Source organism: Ambystoma mexicanum, chromosome 2p, assembly GCF_040938575.1.
Source record: "Ambystoma mexicanum isolate Mex_15411 chromosome 2p, UKY_AmexF1_1, whole genome shotgun sequence".
In the NCBI taxonomy this organism is placed as follows: Eukaryota; Metazoa; Chordata; class Amphibia; order Caudata; family Ambystomatidae; genus Ambystoma; species Ambystoma mexicanum.
This window is the reverse complement of record NC_090923.1, coordinates 970,915,980-970,938,890: the sequence shown is the minus strand read 5'-3', so window position 1 is coordinate 970,938,890 and position 22,911 is coordinate 970,915,980. Positions and strand designations below refer to the sequence as shown.

The 22,911-nt window shown below is 48.5% G+C and overlaps 1 protein-coding gene across 3 annotated transcripts in view; it reads right to left on the bottom strand.

The window, feature by feature from the left end:
• The window catches only part of SPTBN2 (spectrin beta, non-erythrocytic 2), a 1,293,574-nt gene that overhangs the window by 13,024 nt on the left and 1,257,639 nt on the right, over positions 1-22,911 (bottom strand). For all 3 annotated transcript variants that reach the window (XM_069644771.1, XM_069644772.1, XM_069644773.1), the window contains 2 exons: positions 22,470-22,643; positions 21,127-21,169 (listed from right to left, as the gene is read on the bottom strand). In XM_069644771.1, the coding sequence (XP_069500872.1) occupies positions 21,127-21,169; positions 22,470-22,643 (217 nt within the window). The remainder of the gene's footprint in view (positions 1-21,126; positions 21,170-22,469; positions 22,644-22,911) is intronic.

Here is a 22,911-nt window from a genome sequence, read left to right as displayed (position 1 = left end):
TGCTAGGTGCCCTCTCGACAAAGTCGTGATGGTCGTCAACGAGGTGGATTCCGAAGCTTTTGTCGACGGGATCACAGTCCAGGTTGTGGTCGTCAACAAAGTGGACTTTCTGGACAACAAAGCGGTTGTCGACAAAGTCATTGTCTTGGTCGCTGATGGTGTCGTCGACGGGGGACGAAAGGAGCCACTTGAGGACCTCTCCTTTGCAGGCTTGTCCGAAGACAGTAAACTAAGCTTCAAAGGGGTTAAGAACTTCTTCTTGGAGGGAGCGCGGCCCTCACTGGCAGGCTCGCCGTGGATGTAGACCGTGATCGTGTCCTTCCCGAACTGGGACCTGTGGCGAACCCGTAGCATGGTGCTAGGCTTTCTTTTGGACCTCCGGGGATGGGGCGTCCTCAAAAGGACCTCAACTTTCTCTCAGAGGCAGTTTGCTCATGGGACCAACCAGGCCTGGATGAGGCACGACTGTGCCAGGAGTCAGCGCAAGAGACTTTCCCCAACTTGAGCCACGCTGCTAACCTGCTGTAACAGTCCTTTTTCATCATCTTTGAAAAACCACAGCAAATCTCGCATCCCTCCTCATCAGGTCCGGATGCGGGCAATATAAACACTTGTGATGTCGATCTTCGACATATACATTTCTCAGTTGTCATTTTGCGCATATCTTTAAGAGAAACCTCTTCTCCTCGGACATGGAGGAAGGTCCGAAGTAGGCCTAAGCCGCTTGAACACTTCAAAGAGAAGATGCAATGAACGTTGATCTTCGCCGACAATGGATCGCTTCTGCCGGTAGTCGACCTACGGATGAACAATGGAATAAAATCAGTCAAAAAATACTGTATTGTATAAAACATGCAATAAAAATCTTAAGATGGCCACCGGGAATGGAGCTTAGGGAGACGACGGTCATTGGATGGGGGCAGTATGACCCAAAGGACACTGATTGGTTATAGAGTAAAATGCAGTTTGCAGGCTAAAGCAAAACTGCTTTTTCCTTTTACCAAGGATTCCAAGCCTGACAGCAGGGAATATTCATAAGCATGTGAATCCATGCCAGATCCCATGCTGGCTAATTTGTTCTTCTAATGGACTGTGTCCTCCCACGAATACCTCATCTTTGATAAAGTACCATAGCAGTTTTTGTAAATTGAGTTGGAACAGCAGATTACTGGTTTAGGTTGTGTAAAACAGCTTTCTCAAACCTAGCATCCTGACCCAACAAGGAATCAAGGCAGTAATGTTTTAAGAAGGTGTGTACTGAAGACCACGTTGCAGCATTACAGATGTCCTGCACCGGTACACCTCTTTGCAGATGTTAAGTGGTTGCCACATCTGTAATAGAATATGCCCTCAACTTTGCAGGGACATCCTTACCTGCTAAAGAGTAACATTCTGAAATACACAGAATTATCCACTGTGACAAGGTCTACTTGCCCCGTTCTGTGTCCGGCATAACCAACAAACAGTTGATCTTCTTGTCTAACATTTACCAGCCTGGTAATGTAAAAGCTTAAAGTCCTTTTAGGATCCAATCTATGTAACATCTCTTTCCCCCTTGGAAGGATGAGGTGGTGGACAAAATGCTGGCAAGGTCATTTTTTTGTGTCGCATGGAATTTAAACACCACCTTGGGAAGGAAGGAGGGACACCATCTACAACTCTATACAGAATTGGATGGCCTGTAACTCTCTGGCCCTCAATTGTAAGAAGACCAAACTCATGATCATTGCCATCAAAAATAGTCGTATTAAGCTTACATCCGACTACTCCTGTTTTTTTTATTGCGGGTCATAATATTTCGGTCTACAAGAAGGTGAAAACCTTAGGAGTGGTACTGGATGAGGAATTGTCCATGAAGCCCCACCTTTCGCACATTCGGTCTGCATGTAGTTTTATCAACAAGCGCATACAATATATTTGTCCTTGTATCACCACTGAAAATTGTGCTTTGCTCTCTGCTGCCTTAATCAACTCCAGGCTGGATTATTGCAACAGTATTAACATTAGAGTCCATCAGGTCACGTAGAACAATGCTGTACGCCCCACTTTCCAGCTCTCTAAGCATACCATGTCTCCACATTTAGGAGAACCTTACATTGGCTCCCTGTGAAACAAAGGATCTCACATAAAGTCCTTACACTGGCTCACAAGTGCTTGTTCCGCTCATGTCCATCCTACCCATCTGATCGTACCAAAAGCAACACGACACCAGAAACCTTCCATCATCTGCAGCACCTACCCTCATCCGACCCCGATTTAAAATGGTGCGTTTCAGCGGCGCAAGCTTTGATGTTCACGCTCCACTTCTCTGGAACTCTCTTCATGTTTCCATACGCCTTATGAACAATTGTGCCTCATTTAAAAAGGCCATAAAGACTCATCTTTTTAATCTCAGCCCCGATTAAAGAGTCTCCTTTTCTTCCCTTGCTCCTCCCTGGTCTAATCTCTTGGCTTGTTGTGAGTTTTGTCTTGTTTTATGTGCGCTCTGAGGCCTACAGGCATGAGGCGCGGTACAAAAATTTAAATAAGAAACCCACCCTCCAAACTACCCTTTCTCTGGAAAATGTTGTGTAAGGGGGTTTACATGAGAATGCCTGTATCTCACTCCCTCTGTGAGCAGAACTGATGGCCACCAGGAAAAAGGTCTTTAAAGTCAACAATCTGAGTCGACAGGAATGGAAAGGCTCAAGCCCCCATCAAAAATGTTAACACCAAATTTAAGTCCCAAGCCAGAGTATAAAAGGGACTGGTGGAAAGATTGGTCAGTCCAGTAAAAAAACTGTATAACAATAGGCATCTTAAAATAAGAGCCTTGCTCTGGTGTGCGTTTGAAGATTGATAATGCTGCCAGATAACCTACTGCAGTGGACACCTGCAGCCCCAGATGGGCCAGGTGTAGCAGAAAATAAAGTACTGTAGGAGTATCACTCGTGGCAAGGGTCAATATATTTAGCCCTACACCAGCTGCAAAAGCTATTCCAATGATCCCACCCTGCCCACATACTACCGCCCAATTACGACACCACCCTTCCTACTGAGAATTCTAGATCGCACAGCATACCTACAACTCCAAACCCACCTGGAAACCAACACCCTACTCAGGACCCGCCAGTCCGGATTCAGACCCAGACATAGCACTGAATCCGCCCTCCTCGACCTTAAAATCCAACTTGACCACATCTGCGATAATGGCAACCTCGCCATCCTCAAGTTACTTGACCTCTCAGAGGCCTACGACCGCATCGATCACAACATCCTGTGTCACCGCCTAGTCACCACCTTTCACCTTTCCACCGAAGCTGCCAACTGGATAAAATCTTTTCTGAACAAGCGAACCTCCAGGGTTTTCGCTGGATCCGAAGCAGCCAACCCCATTCCAGTCTCCTATGGGGTCCTCCCCAAGTCTATTGCCTCTCCCCCACACTGTACAATATGTACACCAAGCCCCTTTTGATCATTTGGATAGTCTGAAAATACCATACACTAACTTTGTTGACACACAAATCCTCCTCAAAGTTACGGGCTCCCATGAGCTCTACTCTGCTAAGATCAACCGTATCTACAGCATCATCCAGGCATGGATGGCTAACTACCACCTGTGCCTAAATGTTAAGAACTCCCTGGCTCCCTGCACCGTCTCAAACAACTGGACTTCGCCTTCACCTCCTTCCTCATTGATGGAATCATCATACTGGTATCTCCACACGTCAAAATACTAGGCGTCTACCTCGGCACCGAACTCAACATGCACAAACATGTTTCTACGGTAGCCTCATCTGGTGCATGCTCGAACAAACTCATTAACCTATCCAGAAAGTTCCTCACCCCCAGCAACTGCCCAACTCTAACCAGAGGCATCATCGGCAGCAAACCCTATTACTTTAACTCCATCCTCACAGGAACCACCACAAAAAACCTAAATGAACTTCAACTGTCCAAGAACACCCCCCTCACAGCAGCGTGGGGTCTGAAATTATCAGACCGCATCTCCCTTACCAGACGAAAAGCTCATTGGCTGCCTTTTAAGGCATGCATAGAGTTCAAACTACTTTCCATCACCCACCGCTGCCTCCACAACATACTGTAACCATCACCACTACGCCATGCTACCATACCGTGTGAACTGCATCTATATACTGCCATGGTAATACGTCTGTATATGTAACTCTAGCAGCGGGATACCTCTGGGTCTTGGCCGCTAACAACATATAAATAAAAAATCTTCAGAGGTCCCAATCTTTGTATCTTAACCTCTCAGAAACTAAGCGTGAAGGTTCAGAGGTCTGATTTCTAGGTGAAGACGACAGCATCCCTCTTGATAGAGCGGTTCGCTCTTTGGGGAAGACGGAATAGACATGGACAGATCCAGAAGTTCCGGGTACCACGTTCTTCTGGCCCAATCCAGAGCAATTAGGATCAAGAACTTCCAGAACGTACTGAACCTCCGGATGACACAAGGAATGACGGGGACTGGAGAGAACGCGTAAAGAAGTGGAAAACTCCTGTCCACCACTAACGCGCCCACCAGAGCTCAAGTCTGCGGAAATTTCCTGGAGAAGAATAGGCCACATTTCCTGTTGATACAGGATGCAAACAGATCCACTTGGGCAAAGATCTCCAGAAGGACTTCCTGAGCTAACTCCCACTTGGGAGATATTGTGCTCTGCTGCTTGCGTTCTCTTCTCCTGCTAGATGAAAAGCCGATAGAGAGATTGCGTGTTGAAGAGCCCAAAAACAGAGCTGGATTGCCTCCCTGCACAGTGCGAGTGACCCTGCATCTCCTCTCTTGTTGAGGTAGTGCATCGCCACTGTGTTGTCCGTCATTTTCATGACATTATTCCCTTGAATGGAAGGCTAAAAGGCCATCAGCGCCAGTCTGAGCACCCTCAGCTCTGAGAGGTTCATGTGTAGTTTGGATTCAGATAGGGACCAAATGCAGCTGATCGCGAGATCATTCATGTGGGCTCCCCAACCGGTGAGGGAAGAATCTCCAACTACTGTTATCCCCGGCTAGGGCTGCCAAAAACCCTATCATCACATTCTCCTTCCAGGCCCACTACACGAGCTCCTGTGTGACCTTGTTCAGAACCTGAAAGACTGTCATCCTGCCTGAGAATTGTGATCATTGGGATCCCAGGGCCCACTGGAAGGACCTCATACTTCTGGCACCATGAAAATGCAGAATGCCATGAGAAGCAGCAACTGCAGAAAATTTAAACCCGGAAGATGTTGGGCATTCTGAAATGTTTTCATAATCTGCAATATGTGTTAAGCCCTCAACTCGGGAGACAAAGCCTTTCCTGAGGAAGAATCCAGGACTGCTTCAATGAATTGCAGCTTTTGGGAACTTGTCACCTGGGATTTCTTGAAATTGAGGGAGAAGTCCAGTTTGTGCCGAGAATGGCAGGTGCAGCAGAGTTGTTCCAGAGCATGACCGGGAGAATTGGCTCTTATCAGCCAGTCGTGCAGGTAGCAATTGATGTGGATCTCTCCCCTCCTTAGGTCCACTGCCACCACTGCCATCAATTTGGTGAACAGCCTCAGGGTGGAGGCCAGCCGAAAAGCATTACTCGAAACTGAAAGTGAGAGCTCCTAACAGCGAATCTCAGGTACTTCCTGTGTTTGGGATGTATGGGCACCTGAAAGTGAGCACCCTGAAGTTGCAGGGCCTGGAGCATCTGCAAAAGAGTTACCATCTTGAATCCGTCCTTCCCTCAAGAGTCTCAGGTGAAGAAGGGTCACATTCCTCTATCCTTCATGTGAACCAGATAATAGGTGGAGTACCAACCTTGGTGTTGCTCCACCATAGGTGCCCTTTCAACAGCACCTTTCTCCAGCAGGGAAAGAATCTCCTGCAGAAGGAGTGGGCCCGGTTCCCCAAGAGAGTGCTTGCGTGAGGGACAATCTGGAAGCCTTCTTTAGGAATGGGAGACAGTACCCTGTCTGAGGTAATGTGTCATTCTTGAGATGCTGCATTGATCGGTCTTCCACTGGAAACTTGTGAGTCAAGTACTCAAAGCCTTTTTGGAGTAGTGGCTGTAGTAGAGGATAAAGAGGCATTGGTACCCCTTTCCCACTGCTCTTGTAACTTTCTAGTTACAGTAACTGACAAACAAATGGCGGGTGGCAGTGGATACCTTTTTCTACCAATTGTGTGCAACTTACTCGCAGGCTGTTTTCACAGCTGCAGAAAGGCACCCCAGGGTGACCATTTTCCAAAAATGCTCAGTCTTCTTTTTTTAAAATTTTCATTTTTAAATTGCTTCTTGGCCCTTCTTCTACAGTACCAGGTGGGTGTGGGTCTCCTTTGACTTTTGTCTTTGGGTGGAATTCCTTTGTGAAGCCCGCCAAGGCTCCAGTGTGTCTACTCAGGCAGAAAGTGAGGGAGGATCTTGAAACATTGCTGGTCTTTGTTTGATGGTATGCCTGGCTGGATACTGCCACCCCAGGTGATTGACAGCTTCATAGGACTGAATGAATGGGTTCCAGCATAAAAGAAGAGGCTTTTTGGATAGAAGGCAGAGCCGACCACAAGATCCGAAGCAGAAGACTACCAGAGACGCCTGCAGCACCCCCAGCAACCGCAGAAGCACAGCTGAAGCACCACTGCTGTCCTGGCCCCATTTTCGAATCGACCGGGAAGGTCCGGCAAAGGCAATTTCCTCTTTAGGGCTGGTGGGCATAATCAGCTTCAAGACCACCAGAGTGCAGGGCCGAGTAAACAGGAAGATTCCAATTGGCTGTGATCACTCACTCCTGGTGCTGATAAAAAGGCACCAAAACCGCAGACCAACGTAGGAATAAGAATTCTTTGCTGGCAAGTCCCTTTCTCGACTGCTGCTGCAGGATCCCACCCAGAAACCCTCCTTTCGTCACCAAAACCAAGGAACAGAACACCCTGTCTGCATCTGTGTATTAGGAAGACACCCAGCTGCATTATCATCTTCATTCTCCAGGCACTGTGGGCTCTTGGTAAACTTACCTTGAGCAATTTGTGTCACTCTTTTGTCAGTGGAGTGCTGTTTCCGCTCTGTGTTCACCCAAACTCAGTCGCCCAGGCCCAACAGCTTGTGGACCTAGAGGGAGGCTTCTCTAAGGTCCCTATGTATTTTTAAAACCAACTAACTTGCTACTTACCTGTATAAGGAAGATTTCCATAGGAACAGCTGCATACCTCTTGACATGGGCACTGCTTGTTCCCCAACAGGACATTTTCCATTCCTATCGACTTTGGCATTGCTGGTTTCCCTCTAAAACATGAACCCAAGAAATCTTTTCTAGTTGGGGAAAGACTGCCTAAGCCTTACAAAGAATTGGTAGTGTTGCTTACCTGTTAATGTGGGTTCTTTACATTTGTGATTTACCTATCAAAGTATTGCTGAGTTATTTAAAAAAGTGTGTTTACTTACTGTAAGTCCTTCGTGTGTGTTTACAAGAGCACATTGTAATTTACTCACCTGCTTTATTTATTTTTATTATCCTGATGTGCATTTGATCTTATTGGTTGATAGTGTTTCTTTTTATATATACACAAGGCAATAGGTATCTTATCAATAACTATTTTCGATATAACTAAGTGTGCATGTGTTTCTTTGGATCTATGTATGTTCTGATTTATTTGTACTGATTTACAACTCGCATTCCTCTTCCTAATATAAGCCTGGCTGCTCTGCCACTCTACCAATCTTGGGTGGTACAGGCATATATAAGAAGTTGGGCCTTGAAACCAAGATATAATTCTTAGAGAGTCCAACCCCAATTAGACTTTAGAAAAACATACACAACACCCTTCTTCCTGCCTTCTCGGGGAGAGGAAACCCCATATAACATGAAGCAGTTTCCTTGTAAAACTGCTGCTTCTGTGGGCTAGTGAGCCTTTGTGTGCGAGTGCCATAGGAAGGGGGTGGGGACGGTCTATTCCCAGTCCATAGCATGGGTGCCAGAAAGTCTGCTGCTGGGGTGTACATGAAACCTGTAGTTGTCCCTAATTGCACAACTACTGGTTGTTTGAATGGCACAGATACTTTCCACTGGTGGGATGGGACTTGCTTTCAGCCCCAGATTAGGGAGAAAGATCTACTTTCAAGCCAAGAATCCTTCGAAGCAGAGCAGCCTGTTGACGGCCCAAAGAAGACTTCTGCAGTGGGCCAGCAGCCTCTCGACCCTTGGACTAGTGGCACCAACTAGTCTTGACCTCTGCTTGAGGATCTGTGCCCGCAGAGACTGCAGAAACATCCCTGAACTACCCGGTGGACTGACCAGCTCCCTCCTGGGATACCAGCGACTTTTCTGGGCAGATGCAAAACCATAATATGGGATTTCTTGACCTGAGAGAGCAGAAAGAAGGCCAAACTATCACATAACCAAAGAACAAGTGAAAAAACCTTGTGGCACAGCAATCTTTGGGTGATGGCTACCTTTAATAGCCATTTAGTTAAACGCAAAAGTGCACAAGTAAAATGCAGAAACTGGAAAAATATCACTACTGCCACCAGCTTGTCTTAGGCACATATAAAAAGTAAACAAAATCCCAAAGGGTAACATGTTATAAGGACACCAAGTATCCTAATTGCACTCAACTGTAAGGTGGTGTGTGTGCACGGATTTACTTCCCTTCAAAAAGGTTAAAAAAACAAAGCACTTAAAAGGGTGTTCCACAGAAATCTATGAAGCGAAAGTGCAAAAAGAAAATCTTTTCTAACAAGCTGCACTGATAGTCTATGGTGTATTCAGGGCAACATATCAGAAAAAGGGTTGGATTTACAGAGGGAATTCAATAGCACTAGATGCAAAGAGAAATTTGAAAACAATGGATGTCGTCAAAAGGTTTAGGGGATCCACAGAGTTCAGCAGAAAGAGCCCCTAAATGGAATCATGCCATAACACTTATTGTATGGCTGTGTTGCAATATAAGCAAATACGTTCACAGTGAAGTCAGAAGAGATCACAAGCCCCTTTAAGTGTGCTGATATTTAAACTTAGTGAATGTTCTACATACCCTAATTTGTATTACAGCCTTATACATATAAATGGCCCCAAAACTCCTATCCCACTCACCTGTTTGCAGGGAAAAATAATCTAGTTTGCAGTGTCCTTGGTCCGTTCATTTTCAAGTAACAAACGGTACCTCTTATAATTCCAAACAGGAACCTTTGGTGGTTCAGATTTACCAAACCAGAATTAGGTTTTTGCTTATGCATTTTTATTTGGATTTTCAGAACACTAACATTGCAGTTAACATGGTTCCATGGTAAATTGATGCAAAGGAATTTTGTATTTGTGGGTGAAGGTTGGGCGATGAGGAACAGGTGATCTACAATTTAGTGGGGCCATACAAGCCTGACTAAGCTGTTATTGTTAGAGGGCACATATCAACAGAGACGCAGACCTCTAGTGAAAAGCCATTGAACGTTCCCCATCATTAATAACTTGTTTACAGTGGTTGCTGCTGTTGGGTTGTGATATAAATCACAGGTGCTCCCATCATCCAATGTATTGGTACACAATCACTCTAAAAGCATGAAGGAATGGGTCACCCTGCCTGGATGTGTACATGTGACCGTGAAGCAAAATCCAGCATCTGAGAAACAAGTATTTAGAACACTGAAGTATCAGAATAAAAGGTGGGTGTGTTTCTGGACAGGATATTCTATCATCCTTCATAAGCCTACTGTTTGAAATGACAGATGAACAGCAACAATACATTTTTATGGATTCACATAGGTTGCTGTCTCACACAGTACAGCCGGAGGTCTTGATTACCATGCTGGCTTATGCAAGAAGATTATTGGACAATGGATGTGTTTATGTTATCTTGGTTTCAGCTCTTCACAATTATTTTCCTCTGACATCGATTGCAGATCCCTCTCGACTGTCTGACTTTCTCTGGGCCTCAGCCCTTTGATCATATGTTTCTTTGCTCTTGCTTAGGTCCCAGACACATGTGCTTTGCTTTTGTGGGCCTTCCCAACTTCACAGGGGTCCCAAGGCCCTAGTGGTTTGCAGATTTCTTACCCCTTTTCCGACTTAATATCCAACTGAACAGACCTGAGACCTGGTGTGCTGTCCCACATAAAATGAAATACAATGTTTTTTCCAGATGTTCTTATGTGTTTGTTATCCCTTTCCTCCTTTCATGATATTAGTCCCTGCCAGGCATGCATATCTTAAGGTCTCTCTCCGCTTGATATTCTCAGGGCCCTAGACCCTCTTGTGTCCGTCTCCCACAACACTTGGTTAACTCTCCTGCCAAGTGTCTCCTGGTGCAGCATATTCTTGTGTCACTATATTTCTCTTAGGGCCCTTAACCCGCATGTTATCAGCCTCAACTCGCCTCAGGTCCCAGAACCATTTGTATTGAAATTCCAGGACACTTTGTTTACTCTTCTGCCAAGTGTCTATGGATGCCATTATGTTGGTGTCCTACATTTCTGTTTGGGCCCCTACCCACGTTTCATCAGCCTCTTTACTTGGGGTCCCAGACCCTCCCTCGATTGCACTTTTTCGGTTCATAGCCCCTCTCATGGACCCAGGCAGCATCTGTAACTTGCTTTCGGGTTCCCGCTGCGTGGTGTCCTGTTCTGACTATTCCGACTCTCTGGGCGATGTCCCGGGCCTCTTCTCCCCTGTCCCGCTGGCATCCGCATCCCTGCCTCAGTGAGTTGAGCTGAGCAGCTTCTATCCCGGAGGATTCTATGAACACTTGGATGTTCTTTGGTTTCTCCCTGTGTCTCTCGATCTCCACCATTCAAACTTTGCTCTCGGTTCCTCGTGGGCAGGCTTCACAAACAATCTAGTCCTTCCGCTAACTAATACTTCGGGTAACCAATAGGCAGTCTCCAACCACCAGACTGCATGTTTTGGTTCGCACAAGTAGTCCTCATTACTCCAGCCTTCCCCCTTGTCTCAGTACTAAACTGCTGATTACCATAGACTTCGGTATTATTCTTCTTCGTCTGTTTTTAGGTGGTTTGGTTTCCTCAACTCTACATAAATAGATGGAGGTGTGGGGAACCACAGGGCACTGAGTGGGGTGAAAGGATGGAGGGAAGGGAAAGGAAGGAAGAAGCGAAAGGAAGAAGAGGGAGGGAGGGAGGGAAAGGAAGGGGGAGGGAGGGAGGGAAAGGAAGGAAGAGGGAGGGAGGGAGGGAAAGGAAGGAAGAGGGAGGGAGGGAGGGAAAGGAAGGAAGAGGGAGGGAAAGGAAGGAAGAGGGGGAGGGAGGGAAAGGAAGGAAGAGGGAGGAAGAGGGAGGGAGGGCAAAGGAAGGGGGGGAGGTCAAACGAAGGGGGGGAAGTCAAACGAAGGGGGGGAAGTCAAACGAAGGGGGGGAAGTCAAACGAAGGGGGGGAAGTCAAACGAAGGGGGGGGAAGTCAAACGAAGGGGGGGAAGTCAAACGAAGGGGGGGAAGTCAAACGAAGGGGGGGAAGTCAAACGAAGGGGGGGAAGTCAAACGAAGGGGGGGAAGTCAAACGAAGGGGGGGAAGTCAAACGAAGGGGGGGAAGTCAAACGAAGGGGGGGAAGTCAAACGAAGGGGGGGAAGTCAAACGAAGGGGGGGAAGTCAAACGAAGGGGGGGGAGTCAAAGGAAGGGGGGGGAGTCAAAGGAAGGGGGGGGAGTCAAAGGAAGGGGGGGAGTCAAAGGAAGGGGGGGAGTCAAAGGAAGGGGGGGAGTCAAAGGAAGGGGGGGGAGTCAAAGGAAGGGGGGGAGTCAAAGGAAGGGGGGGAGTCAAAGGAAGGGGGAAGTCAAAGGAAGGGGGGAAGTCAAAGGAAGGGGGGAAGTCAAAGGAAGGGGGGAAGTCAAAGGAAGGGGGGGAAGTCAAAGGAAGGGGGGGAAGTCAAAGGAAGGGGGGAAGTCAAAGGAAGGGGGGAAGTCAAAGGAAGGGGGGAAGTCAAGGGAAGGGGGGGAAGTCAAAGGAAGGGGGGAAGGCAAAGGAAGGGGGGAAGGCAAAGGAAGGGGGGAAGGCAAAGGAAGGGGGGAAGGCAAAGAAAGGGGGGAAGGCAAAGAAAGGGGGGAAGGCAAAGGAAGGGGGGAAGGCAAAGGAAGGGGGGAAGGCAAAGGAAGGGGGAAGGCAAAGGAAGGGGGGAAGGCAAAGGAAGGGGGGAAGGGGGCAGGGAAAGGAAGGAGGGAGGTGAGGGAAGCAAGGAGGGTAGGGAAAGGAAGAGGGGAACACTGCGCTCTCCCAAGGTGTTCAATCACTGGTCCCATCATGGGGGCATCCCTCCTCATGAGATCCATCCACTGAGTACGACCCCCACAGCCCCCAGGGGGACTATCGAGATATCGGCCTCAGCCTCCCTGGCCTCATGAGAAGGGGCTTAACCCATGGAAGCAGTGACAAAACCCTGAGATTCGTCACAACAGGGAAGTGCCAGGTAGTTCCTTTACATTTGCCCCTTTTTAATCCCAATCAGTTAAGTGAACTCGTGTGATCCCTTCGGATATGGTATTATTCCCACCAATTTTTAAATTGATTTTACGACCTATTGCACAACTTCGTTGTTTGTGGACAAGAAAGTTCTCCTTCGACTAACGGAAGATTGGCTAGCTATCTCACAGTAATTTCTTAAGTTTGGGATTCAAGTGTGCAAACTGATTTTTAATTAGGGTCAGGTAATATTAAGGTAGTCACAAAAAGCAGCTTGACAGTGATGGTGGTCTACAAGAGGGTTGAGACTTCATTTTAACAGAAAAAGTTATTTGGGAATGAAAACAAAAGCTGTGCCAAGATGGGGATCGAATTGTAAAGGAAAAATGTAACTCCAAAGTCTCTCCACTGTGACACTGGTCCCTTCTTAAAACCTGCATGGTCTTTTCGGTGGTCAATGCTTGATGTGCTTATCAAGTCAGTTGACAACTCTGCTTCAGATACACACCAGCAGGTGCCATGTGGCGCACACAATTCCTCCCAGAGGTAAGGCAGGCTCAAGAGGGGTTATAAGATGGTGACTGGCGTTATGACCACCTCCACGATAAAGGGTTCTGCTTCTACGGCAACGAGAGAGCCTGCTGTGTAACCAAAGCCTGATGTAATCCTCCCTTCCAATCGACCTGGAGGTCCCGAATGCGATGACTCCTACGCAGAGCTTGGCGAGATCCACTAGTCTCAAGACGACCTGTATTTTGAGCCATTCCACAATGTGCTGCAACCTTGTTGGGATGCAAACTCCCAATACCCTAGGACCTCAAGACTGAGTGCGGTACATGGTCTTTGAGGTCCAAATCCGTCCTAAACTTTGGTGGACTCCTGCTGGATATCCAGAGACAGGATTCAAATCTCTCAAGTCCCCTCACCAGAGTGCAGGACCGAGAGGGTGAAGATAATCAGACCAGCGATATTTCTTCATCTGGCTGCTGTAAAAAGGTGCCAAATCCACGGAGCCATGAGAATCCATGAAGAGACCTTTGCGGAAGCCTCCTCGGATGACTGCTACTGCAAGTTCCTATCCAGCGTCCAGTGCTTTCATCTCCAGACCAAGAATCCAGGGACCGGATACTGTGCTGCTGCATCCTGAAGGCATCCACTCCGAAGCTCTTCTTTTCTACTGGGGTACTGTGTGGGCTTGGTTAATGCTTACCTTAAGTCTGGTGTGCTTCCTGTGAGGCTGAGTGGGTGGTTTGTGTGGTTGGGAGTTTGCCCATATCACTTGCCCAGGCCTAATGCTGGAACACATATAGGGAGCCTTCTGTGAAGTCTCTCAACACTAACTGTGAAAGTAAATACTTACTTGTTTAAGAAGCTCTCCTATGAAGGAACAAGTTACTTAACTAACCGTTGTGGTCTGGCATGGATACACATGCTCATGAATACTCCCCGTCATCAAGCTGGGAATCCTCGGTAAAAGAAAAAACAGTTTGTTTCATTTCTAAACTCTCATTTTCCTCTAAACCAAACACTGAGCTCTGGGTCATACTTCCTCAGCCAATGACTGCCCTCTACCTAAGCCCCTCCTCTGGCAGCCATCTTCAGATTTGGTAGCACTTAAAGTGGCAGTAGGACCAAGAGAAGAGCTGCAGAGTGGCAGGCGGGAGGGTTCGCATGTGAATCCATGCCAGACCCATGCAGGAGAACAACAGTTACAGTTAAGTGACTTGTTCCTTCTCCAGCATGAGGTCTGGCATGGATTCTGGCAATAAAGAATACATAGCAGTACATACATGCACAACCACGGGAGGTGGCAAGCCTCAACAGAAGCAATCTCTTACCTCCTCACCAGGCTCACCTTCAAGCAAACAGGTTGCGCAGTACTGCTTGGCCGACTGACTCCTCCCTGGAATCCCTGTCGACGCAGTAGAATTTCGTTAAGGTGTGCGTCGACCTCCACGTAGTAGCCCTGCAAATGTCCAGCAGGGGCACACCAGACAGGACCACCATTGTAGCAGCGTTCGCTCTGGTAGAATTGGCTCTCGGACAGCCAGGCAACGGTCGGTTTGCCAATCGGTGACAGTGATTGATACAGCCGGAGAGCAATCTGGAAATGGAAGCCTTGGACAGGGCCTTCTTATGGTTCACAGGACGAAAGTTCACAAAAAGCTGAGAAGTTTACCGGATACTCTTTGTGCTGGCCACATAAAACTTCTGCGCTCTAGCCACATCCAGCAAGTGCAAAGTCCTTTTAACTAACTAACTACCTTTCAACTAAGGCGTCCGAAAAAACACATGCAACACCAAGGGCTCGTTGAGGTGAAATTCCAACTGGACCTTGTGCATGAAGGAGGGGTGCTTCGGCAGCAACACCCTTGTCTTGTGAAAAGTCAAATAAGGCAGCTTGCAGGACAGGGCCTGGATCTCACCTACTCCTCTTTCAGAGGTGATGGCCATGAGGAAAGCCGTCTTCCACGACAGAAACTTGAGCAGAGCTGAATGCATAGGTTCAAATGGAGCCCCCATGAGCCTAGTCAGCACCACATTGAGTCCCCAGGCCTGGGCCGGAGTTTCACCGGCGGGAAAGAGCAGGACAGACCCCTTGATGAACTCCTTAAATAAACGGTGCAACCACAGTGAAGAACATCCCAGAGACCAGGTGTAGCGGGAGATGGCTGTCAGATGTATCTTGATGTAGCCATGAGCCAGCCCCAATTTAGCCAATGACCGTAAATACGGAAGTACTTGAGGGGCCGTGACCCTCTGAGGACTGATTTTCTGCGATCGGCACCAAGTCGCAATGCGCTTCCATTTGTGTCTGTAGCATTTCTAAGTAGACGATGCCCTGGCATTGGCGAGTACAGCCCTGCAGTAGCCACTGAACTCGAATGCTGCAGGAGCCAGTCCTTCAGGTTCAGAGATCCCGGGTCATGGTGAAGAATTGCGCCACCTCCCTTGACGAGAAGCTCTGCGACCACTGGCAGCTTGACTGGAGGGGACACTGACATGCTGAGCAGGTCCGGGTACCAGATCTGCCTTGGCCACACCAGTGCGAGGAGGAACATCCGGTACCATCTGAGTTGACTGATGACTCGAAGTATTTGTATTTGTTTATTATTTGTATCGTGCACCAAACCCTGAGGTAACTGGGCGCTTGACAAACTTAATGGTTACATACAGATAAGGCAGGCATATTACAATCAGTGTAGAGACAGCAAGAGGGACCCTGGTTACAGGTTGGTCAGAAAAGGAGATAATATACAGTAGTATGACAAACAAAAGATGAGTAGAAGCAGAAATAGACAGTGGTCATTTCGCATAGTGAAGGCCTCTTAGTGATGATACTTGATACTCAGCCAACTTTTTATATTGGATTTAAAAGGTGAGGAAGTAGCGGCAACGGAGGGAACGCATACAGAAACAGGCCTTCCCAAGGGAATGAAAATGCGTCCCCCATGAACCCCAGGTGGGGGGATTCTGCTGGTGAACCTCAGGCACTTGGTGTTTGTCGCCGTCAGATCAATCTGGGGCCTGCCCCACTTGAGGGAAAGGTTGCCTACTTGATCCTGCCGAAGCTCCCACTCGTGGCAAGAGCTCAGCTCCCTGCTGAGAGAGTCAGCGACAATGTTCTTTACTCATGCCAGGTGAAACAGAATGAGGAACATCCCCTGGCCGATGGCCCAATGCCACAAGTCCTGCGCCTCTTTGGAGAGCGCTGGTGATCCGGTGCCCCCCTGCTTCTGGATGTAAAACACTGTGGTGGTATTGTCAGTGAAGATCCTCACCACTTTGCTCTTGAGGGATGGCAGAAACGATCCGAGGGCCCAAAACACAGGCCGTAGTTCCAGTACATTGATGTGTAGAGTCTTCTCTTCCGGCAGCCACAGGCCTCTGGTGTGAAGACGTTTGGTGTGGGCTCCCCATCCTACCAGGGAAGCGTCCATCATTACTGTCTTCTGGTATGGGGGGCTCTGGCACTCCGAGCCTCCGGCGATGTTGGAGTGCACGCCCCACCACCTTATCGCACGACAGACCTAGTCTAGCGCAATCATGTCTCCGGACACCTAAACCCAACGGCGTCAAGGAGTTCCTGTAGAGGGTGCATCAGCAACCTGCAGAGCCGAATCTGGTGTATGCATGACATGTCGAGCAGCGGCTTGATAGTCCGCACCGTGGCAATCTTCAGTGCCAATACACGTTACACCTTGCCCAAGAATCATGCGACGCGCATGCCACAATTTAAACGCCACGCCCGCGGAAATCTTACACACAGCTGATCGCGCGCTCTCTTCATGACGTACTGAGTCAGAACTATGCGGCTCATGCTTGTCAGCCAGTGCAACATGTAATTTAAACACACGTCACTGTACTGTCGTTTAGACTTGACAAACTCTTTTCACTGTAAAGAAGTTCTGTATTAACTACTTGCAGAAACTTCACACTTGGTAGTTTCTATCAATGTTTCATTACTAAGAGGGTTCGGAGTACAGTGTTCACCAACTCAATGGAAACCTTTTAAACTATGTACACGATATATTAATCATTTTCAATTCGAAGCTTTCATGAGTTTAATCTTAACCCCAATCAGTTCCAGAAATAAGTACATTCTCTACTCAGCAGTCTTGAAATAACCTTAAGAAATGAAACCTTTTAAAATGAAACGATTCCACCTAATCTTCAATGAATGCTCCTTCACCTACTGAAGTCTTCTTACTTCTGACCTGGATATTCAGGACTCTGGATGGACCTTAATTAAGGAACAAAAACAAAATACCCGCCCCTGACTTACTATGGATGAAAGGCAGTTTAGAATCTTGCTCACCACCCCAGCAGGATTCCCTCCACATATCAGGTAAAATCAAAGATACCATTGTTCTCTCCACCAATCAGAAAAAGCTTTATACTGAAGAAAAAAACCTCCTATCCTATGCACCTCTGCAGGCCCTTTCCGACTACCAGACCACTTACCCTGGCCAGCCCTGACACCAGCCACCGGTCTTCTTTCTTACGAGAAAGTATCTTGAGTAAACTCTGGAGCCCCCGAGTCGCAGTGGAACCAACTCTATCACCCCTTTTCTTAAGATGGCCCGAACCTCCAGCAGTAGCTGAGAGATGTGATTTTCCTGTCGGGCCACCAGTGGTATTCGCTGACACTTCCGTTGAAACTCCAAGGTGTGTCCGTGGGCGAGGGTGTCCAGCACCCATCGATCGGTGGAGATGGTCTTCCACACGCTGACGAAGTTAGCCAGCCGGCCTCCCATTGGGGTGCATGGGTGGATGCCCGACGTCCTGGCCGGTTCAATCTTGCTTGGTCGTTGGTGCGCCTTGGGGCCCTTGACGACAGCAGCCACCTTCGAAAGCCTTGAAGCGACCCCTGTTGGTTCCTGGGTCGAAGAGTGGGAGGGTTGGCAGTAAGAGGAAGAGCCCCTGCCAAAACTCTTCGAAGACCTGTAGGACTTCCCCCCTCCTGAGGAACGAAAGGACGGCTGGTGTTACTGCAGGATGCCCAAGGCATGTGCCATCTCCGTGTTGGTCTTGATGGCCTGGAGGGATTCATTGACGGCCTTCCCAAACAGGTTGCCTCCGTTGAACGGCATGTCCACGACCCTCGTCTGGACCTCTTCCCCGAAGTTGGTGGTCATGAGCCAGCCGCAACGGCTAACCCTGTTGCCCAACGTGCGGAAACCCCTGTCCACGATGTCCAGTGCCACCATGATGGCGTGGTCCGATGCCACCTCGCCATCCTGGAGGATCTCCAAAGCTTCAACCCGTTTGTCCTCGGGATAGAAGCCATTTTGAACCAAAGTTCCCAGTCGTTCCTGGCCACGATCTCCAGGGCGTTGGCCGCCTTGATCGTTGCCGCCGCTGAGATGACCTTTCAACCCATGGAATACAATTTCTTCCACTCGTTGTCCGGAGGGACTGACAAAGAAGATGCTACACTAGACTATCTCTTCCTGGTGGCCGCCGAGGCCACAGAGTCTAGCAACGGCTGAGACCGCAGGCACTTGGGTACAGACTCCGGCACCCTGTATTTCTTTTTGAGCCAGTCTCTCTTTGCTGGGGCTGAGGCGGGGTTCCTCAGCAGGGCCAGCCCCGCATCCCAAACGTCGTCCAGGAGCAGGACCGGCAGGATGGTTTTCCTCTTTGCCTCCAGGCACCGATACACAAAGCCCTCCTTTTCCTCCGAGGTGAGTTGGAAAAGCTCAGATGCACGAGCAATCATGGAATGAAAAGATCCCACTTCGTCCGGTGGGGAAGCTCTCGGCTGTGGGGGTGGCGACGGCGGATCTCCCATCCCTCTGTCATCTGTGTCAGTCGTTGCTGTGTTCGTCCCCGTCCCCAGAGGGCAGCGATGGTTGGAATGGAGGTGTATGATGTCTCCTCCTCTTCTTCGCCGGTGGCTGCCCCGGTGTCAACGGGGTCACCGGTGTCGGTACTGTTGGTGGAACTGTCGGCATCCTCTTCTGAATCTCCGACACCAGTGTGGGGAGAGGATATCCTGCGAGTCTCTTGGGGTTACCTGGGTAACAGGGTCGCTGGGCCCAGCGCCCATGTCGTCATCCCAGTCAACCGTGTCGCCGCCTCCGGCAGGCATCGTAACAGCGTTTCCATAATCGTACCCTCCCTGAATGGTGTGGACGGAAAGTACCTCTTCCTCGTCGAACGAAGAAATGTTCGTTCCTTGAAGTTCGCCCACCCACCTCCTTTCTTTCTTTGTGTCCTGAGGGGTCTGTCTCGGGCTGAAGTCCGGCATCCTTTTCTCCAGAGTCTTCTCAACTGGCGTGGCCGAAGCCTCCCTCCTGGGACGAAGAGCCACTCTGGCTGCCGGTGTGGCACCCTGGGTCGGGTCTGACCCTTTCGCCTTCGAGAGGGAGGCCACCGCCAACCCGATCGAGGTGGACGATTTAGCCTACAGCATCTGGGCCTTCTGGGTAAGGCCGGATCCCTTGTCCTACTTGGCCTTCTGCTTCACCGGCAGGTGGGACACCTTGTCCTACTTCACGGGCAGGTTGGGCACCTTGTCCTTCTGTCATGGTGCATGCCCCCAAAACCCTGAAACCCGTGAGCCCAGCCCATATTCTGGCTTTCTTTGGGACTTCCCAGGCCCCAGCTAGGCTCACCTGGGTTCAGTCCTAGGCGCCGCTGGCGCCAGGTGTTAAATACATGGTCCATTTATTTGGCTCTGAGATGCTGAGCCCATTCAGTACAGGGTGTGGCTTGGGACTACTTTACCAGAGAGACAGGATACGATGAAGGGGACTATTTTCCTGGAACTACTTGCAAGGCTATTTAAACCGCACCTTGCAAACTGAACACGCTTCGCGTTAATCTGTACTCCTGCAGCGTACCGCTCACCGTGTCAGTTCTTGCTTCCTTTCTGCCACGCCCGTCCAGAGTCTTCTATCCATCGGCACCTGTGAAAATAGAACAACAAGAGTTATTCACGCATTGAAGGCCTTACCTGCAGAACATCTGGGCCTCGCCTTTACGCTTATCCAAGGGCCGCCGCATCTGTAGAAGACCAGAAGGTACCCTCTCGGGTAGCGACGCACCTGACTCGGCCTCCTCCAGGAACTCCGGCGAGCAGTTCTCCATCATTCTGCATCGCGCCGCATCTCGACACCGTCATCCTCTTCCTGGAAAAGCGCCGCACCTGCCAAACAGAAAAGACAAAGCAGGTTAGTCGCACACAAGAAGGCTAAAATAAAGCGAACTATTAGCGCATCTCGCACAGCACTCTACTTACCGGCAAGAATCCTGCACATCATTGTCAGGAGAGTCATCCATCATCCGAAAACCGCTTTTGTGCCGCACCTGAAAGACAAGAAAACGAACATTAGATATCTTGCATGCATGAACTGAGTTATTGGAATAGAGACTTACCTGCTTACTCCGGTCCATCCACTTCAGCAACCTCCATCGGATCAGTGAAGTAACTCGATCCAGGAACTACAGAGTAAACGCACCCCTGCTAGAGAGTGTGCAGGACGGAGAGCTCACCCATATAATAGACAAGGTGAGCCAGGGAAAGAGAAGGATAACACGGAAGGAGGTGAAAACCAAAACCAGCTCCACACAGTTGGCTAATATCTTGTTTCAACTTGCAGAAGAACATCTCCTAAGGCAAGACAGAAGGGAAGACGCAAGCAGGACCTCATTAAGCAGAACACCAGTGCAGACATCATCCTTCGCACACGAGCACACCCCCCCCGTGGAGACCAGGTGAGCGTGACTTCTCCAGCGTCTCCCGCAGTTTCCCATGGGCTATCGGACTTCCTTTTGGTTGAAGAGCTGGAGCAGAGGCTGGAGATCGATGCTGATGGGAACGATGAGCGCACCCTAACCGTCGCAGCACACGCAGGAGCGGTGACCCATATGTAAGCGGACTCGCAGTGCTTGGCCTTGTGTTGTGTCCCAATGGATGGAGCGCCCTCAAAGGACTTAGAAGGCCGCTCAATGATCACATACACACTTGTGTATAGGCGCGTTATAAACGCCAGATCATAAATCATAAGAGGAAGTGGAGCTTCCGATGCTGGATTAATTATCTGGGGGTAACTATGCAATACAAACAGAGGATTTAGGTGTAGAAAAGATATGGATGGCACATCATTAGGTCAGGTACTTGTGTATGGGACAAAGGGTCAACACCCATTATCTCTCAACGCAAACATTGGGAATTGTTAACACTGATCCTCAAAGGATCACCATCATACTAGGTTATGAGTGCAGGGAAGAGTGTATGAAAACACACTTACCTCGTCCTTAGCCTGGAACAAGTACTCCTTCCCATCCGTTAAGCTGTTAAAAAACAAAAGAACATGAATCAGAGAAGCACTCCTAACCCAAGGCCCCAACAGTGACCATCATGTGATGGCCCACTGGTACTCGGCACACACTGAAGATGGAAAAATTGGGCAGTTTCTATAGAAGGTAGCAACAGAGCATGCCATCTACAACGGAAATCGGCAGCAAACATCTTTTTAACACTTTTTCTCAACTGCAGATGAATTAAGCACTTTATACCGTTTGTCAAGCAATTGTGCCTGCTAAATCAAAGGCAGCATGGGACAGCACTCCATGTTCTTTACCTGCAGCCTGTGCTCGAGAATATGCAACAACAACCCTGCGGGAAAGCATAATTTGCCAATAACAAAAAGAGGCATAATCTCAATCCTAAACCTACTGTGCCCCAATGGAGAGAACCAATGACTAGGCAGCCACTCTAAATGGTATCAGGTAATATTATCCTCATATATATATGGTCGCCGTAAATAATATCGCTGTGAAAAGGTCATGGTGATATTATTTGGGTGACCATATATATGGGGACAGGGGCACAAAATAAAAGTTTGGGGGTTGCGGGGGTGTTCCCCGCATGTTCTATGCAATAATGTTGCCACAAAAAACCGGCCATTTTTCGGCGATATTTTTGCATGGCGAGATTTTTGTGGCGACATTATTACATGGAACCCTCTAAACTGAGCAGATTATCTTCACACAATGGTACACTTATAGGCAAAAAGCGGTTTAAGGGCTCACCCATTGAATTTGACCCAGGAAATAGGTCTGAGGTGGTTGCAAAAACGATTTCTCGGCTGTGATGTTGATTCACTGTAAACCATAGTTTTTCAAGACCCAGCCCACTTAAAGCCCTGCCGATTTCGGCCACAAAGAAAGGGGTCATCTACTCTGTCCCATAATCAAAAAGGAAGCAACTTAAATTGGAGCATCAAGATAATGGCGTGTCATACATTTCTCAACAAAACTAGCACTGCAGGGGTTGCTTGTGAGAAAATGAAGACAGCTTGAGATCTTAACAGGCAAAGTCTGAATCGGTGCTCAACTGTGGAGACTGGTTACAGGAACCTGAATGAGGACATCCACCCTATTAAGCATAAATCAATACAAAGGAAGATTAGTATGACATAAGGGGGAGTGGAGAGATGTGGTACTTTACATTACAACGCGCAGAACAGAAGGATAAGAATGCTCAGTAAAAACTTAAAACGAAAGAAACAGCAGCATCCAATATGGTAAAATTGAATCCCCTGGAATCAATCTGTGGTCCAAGCATGTTTTTGCTCAATGGTCTCCTCACCCGAGCTTGAAGACATTTTTCCGCTTTTTGTAATCATGGGCAACACTGCATGTGGCACCGACAAGGCTGATGGGCACCTCTCCATGGTATGGAATCCCAGCGCTGGCGCTCTTGGCATCTTTGTAAAAGCCCAGACTGTTTTTTCGTAGGATACAGTGGACATTCTGCCAGGACCTACAACGAGGTAAAGAGCATTTGTTCATATTAGAACTGTGGGTACACAAAAATGCTGATTTTCTTTACATCTCTAAAGAAAACACCTGAAAACGCACACAAACATGCGAGCCAGAGGTGGACTGGCTTACATGTTAACTGCCGATTTCCCGATGGGGATCTACACCATGAGTCTCTTTTGTGCGGGCACCTTGTTGTTTTGCGCTTACCCTTTCTCCCATGCTCCCTGAACTCTTTCTTCCATCTCTTCTCATCTGCCACATCCCTT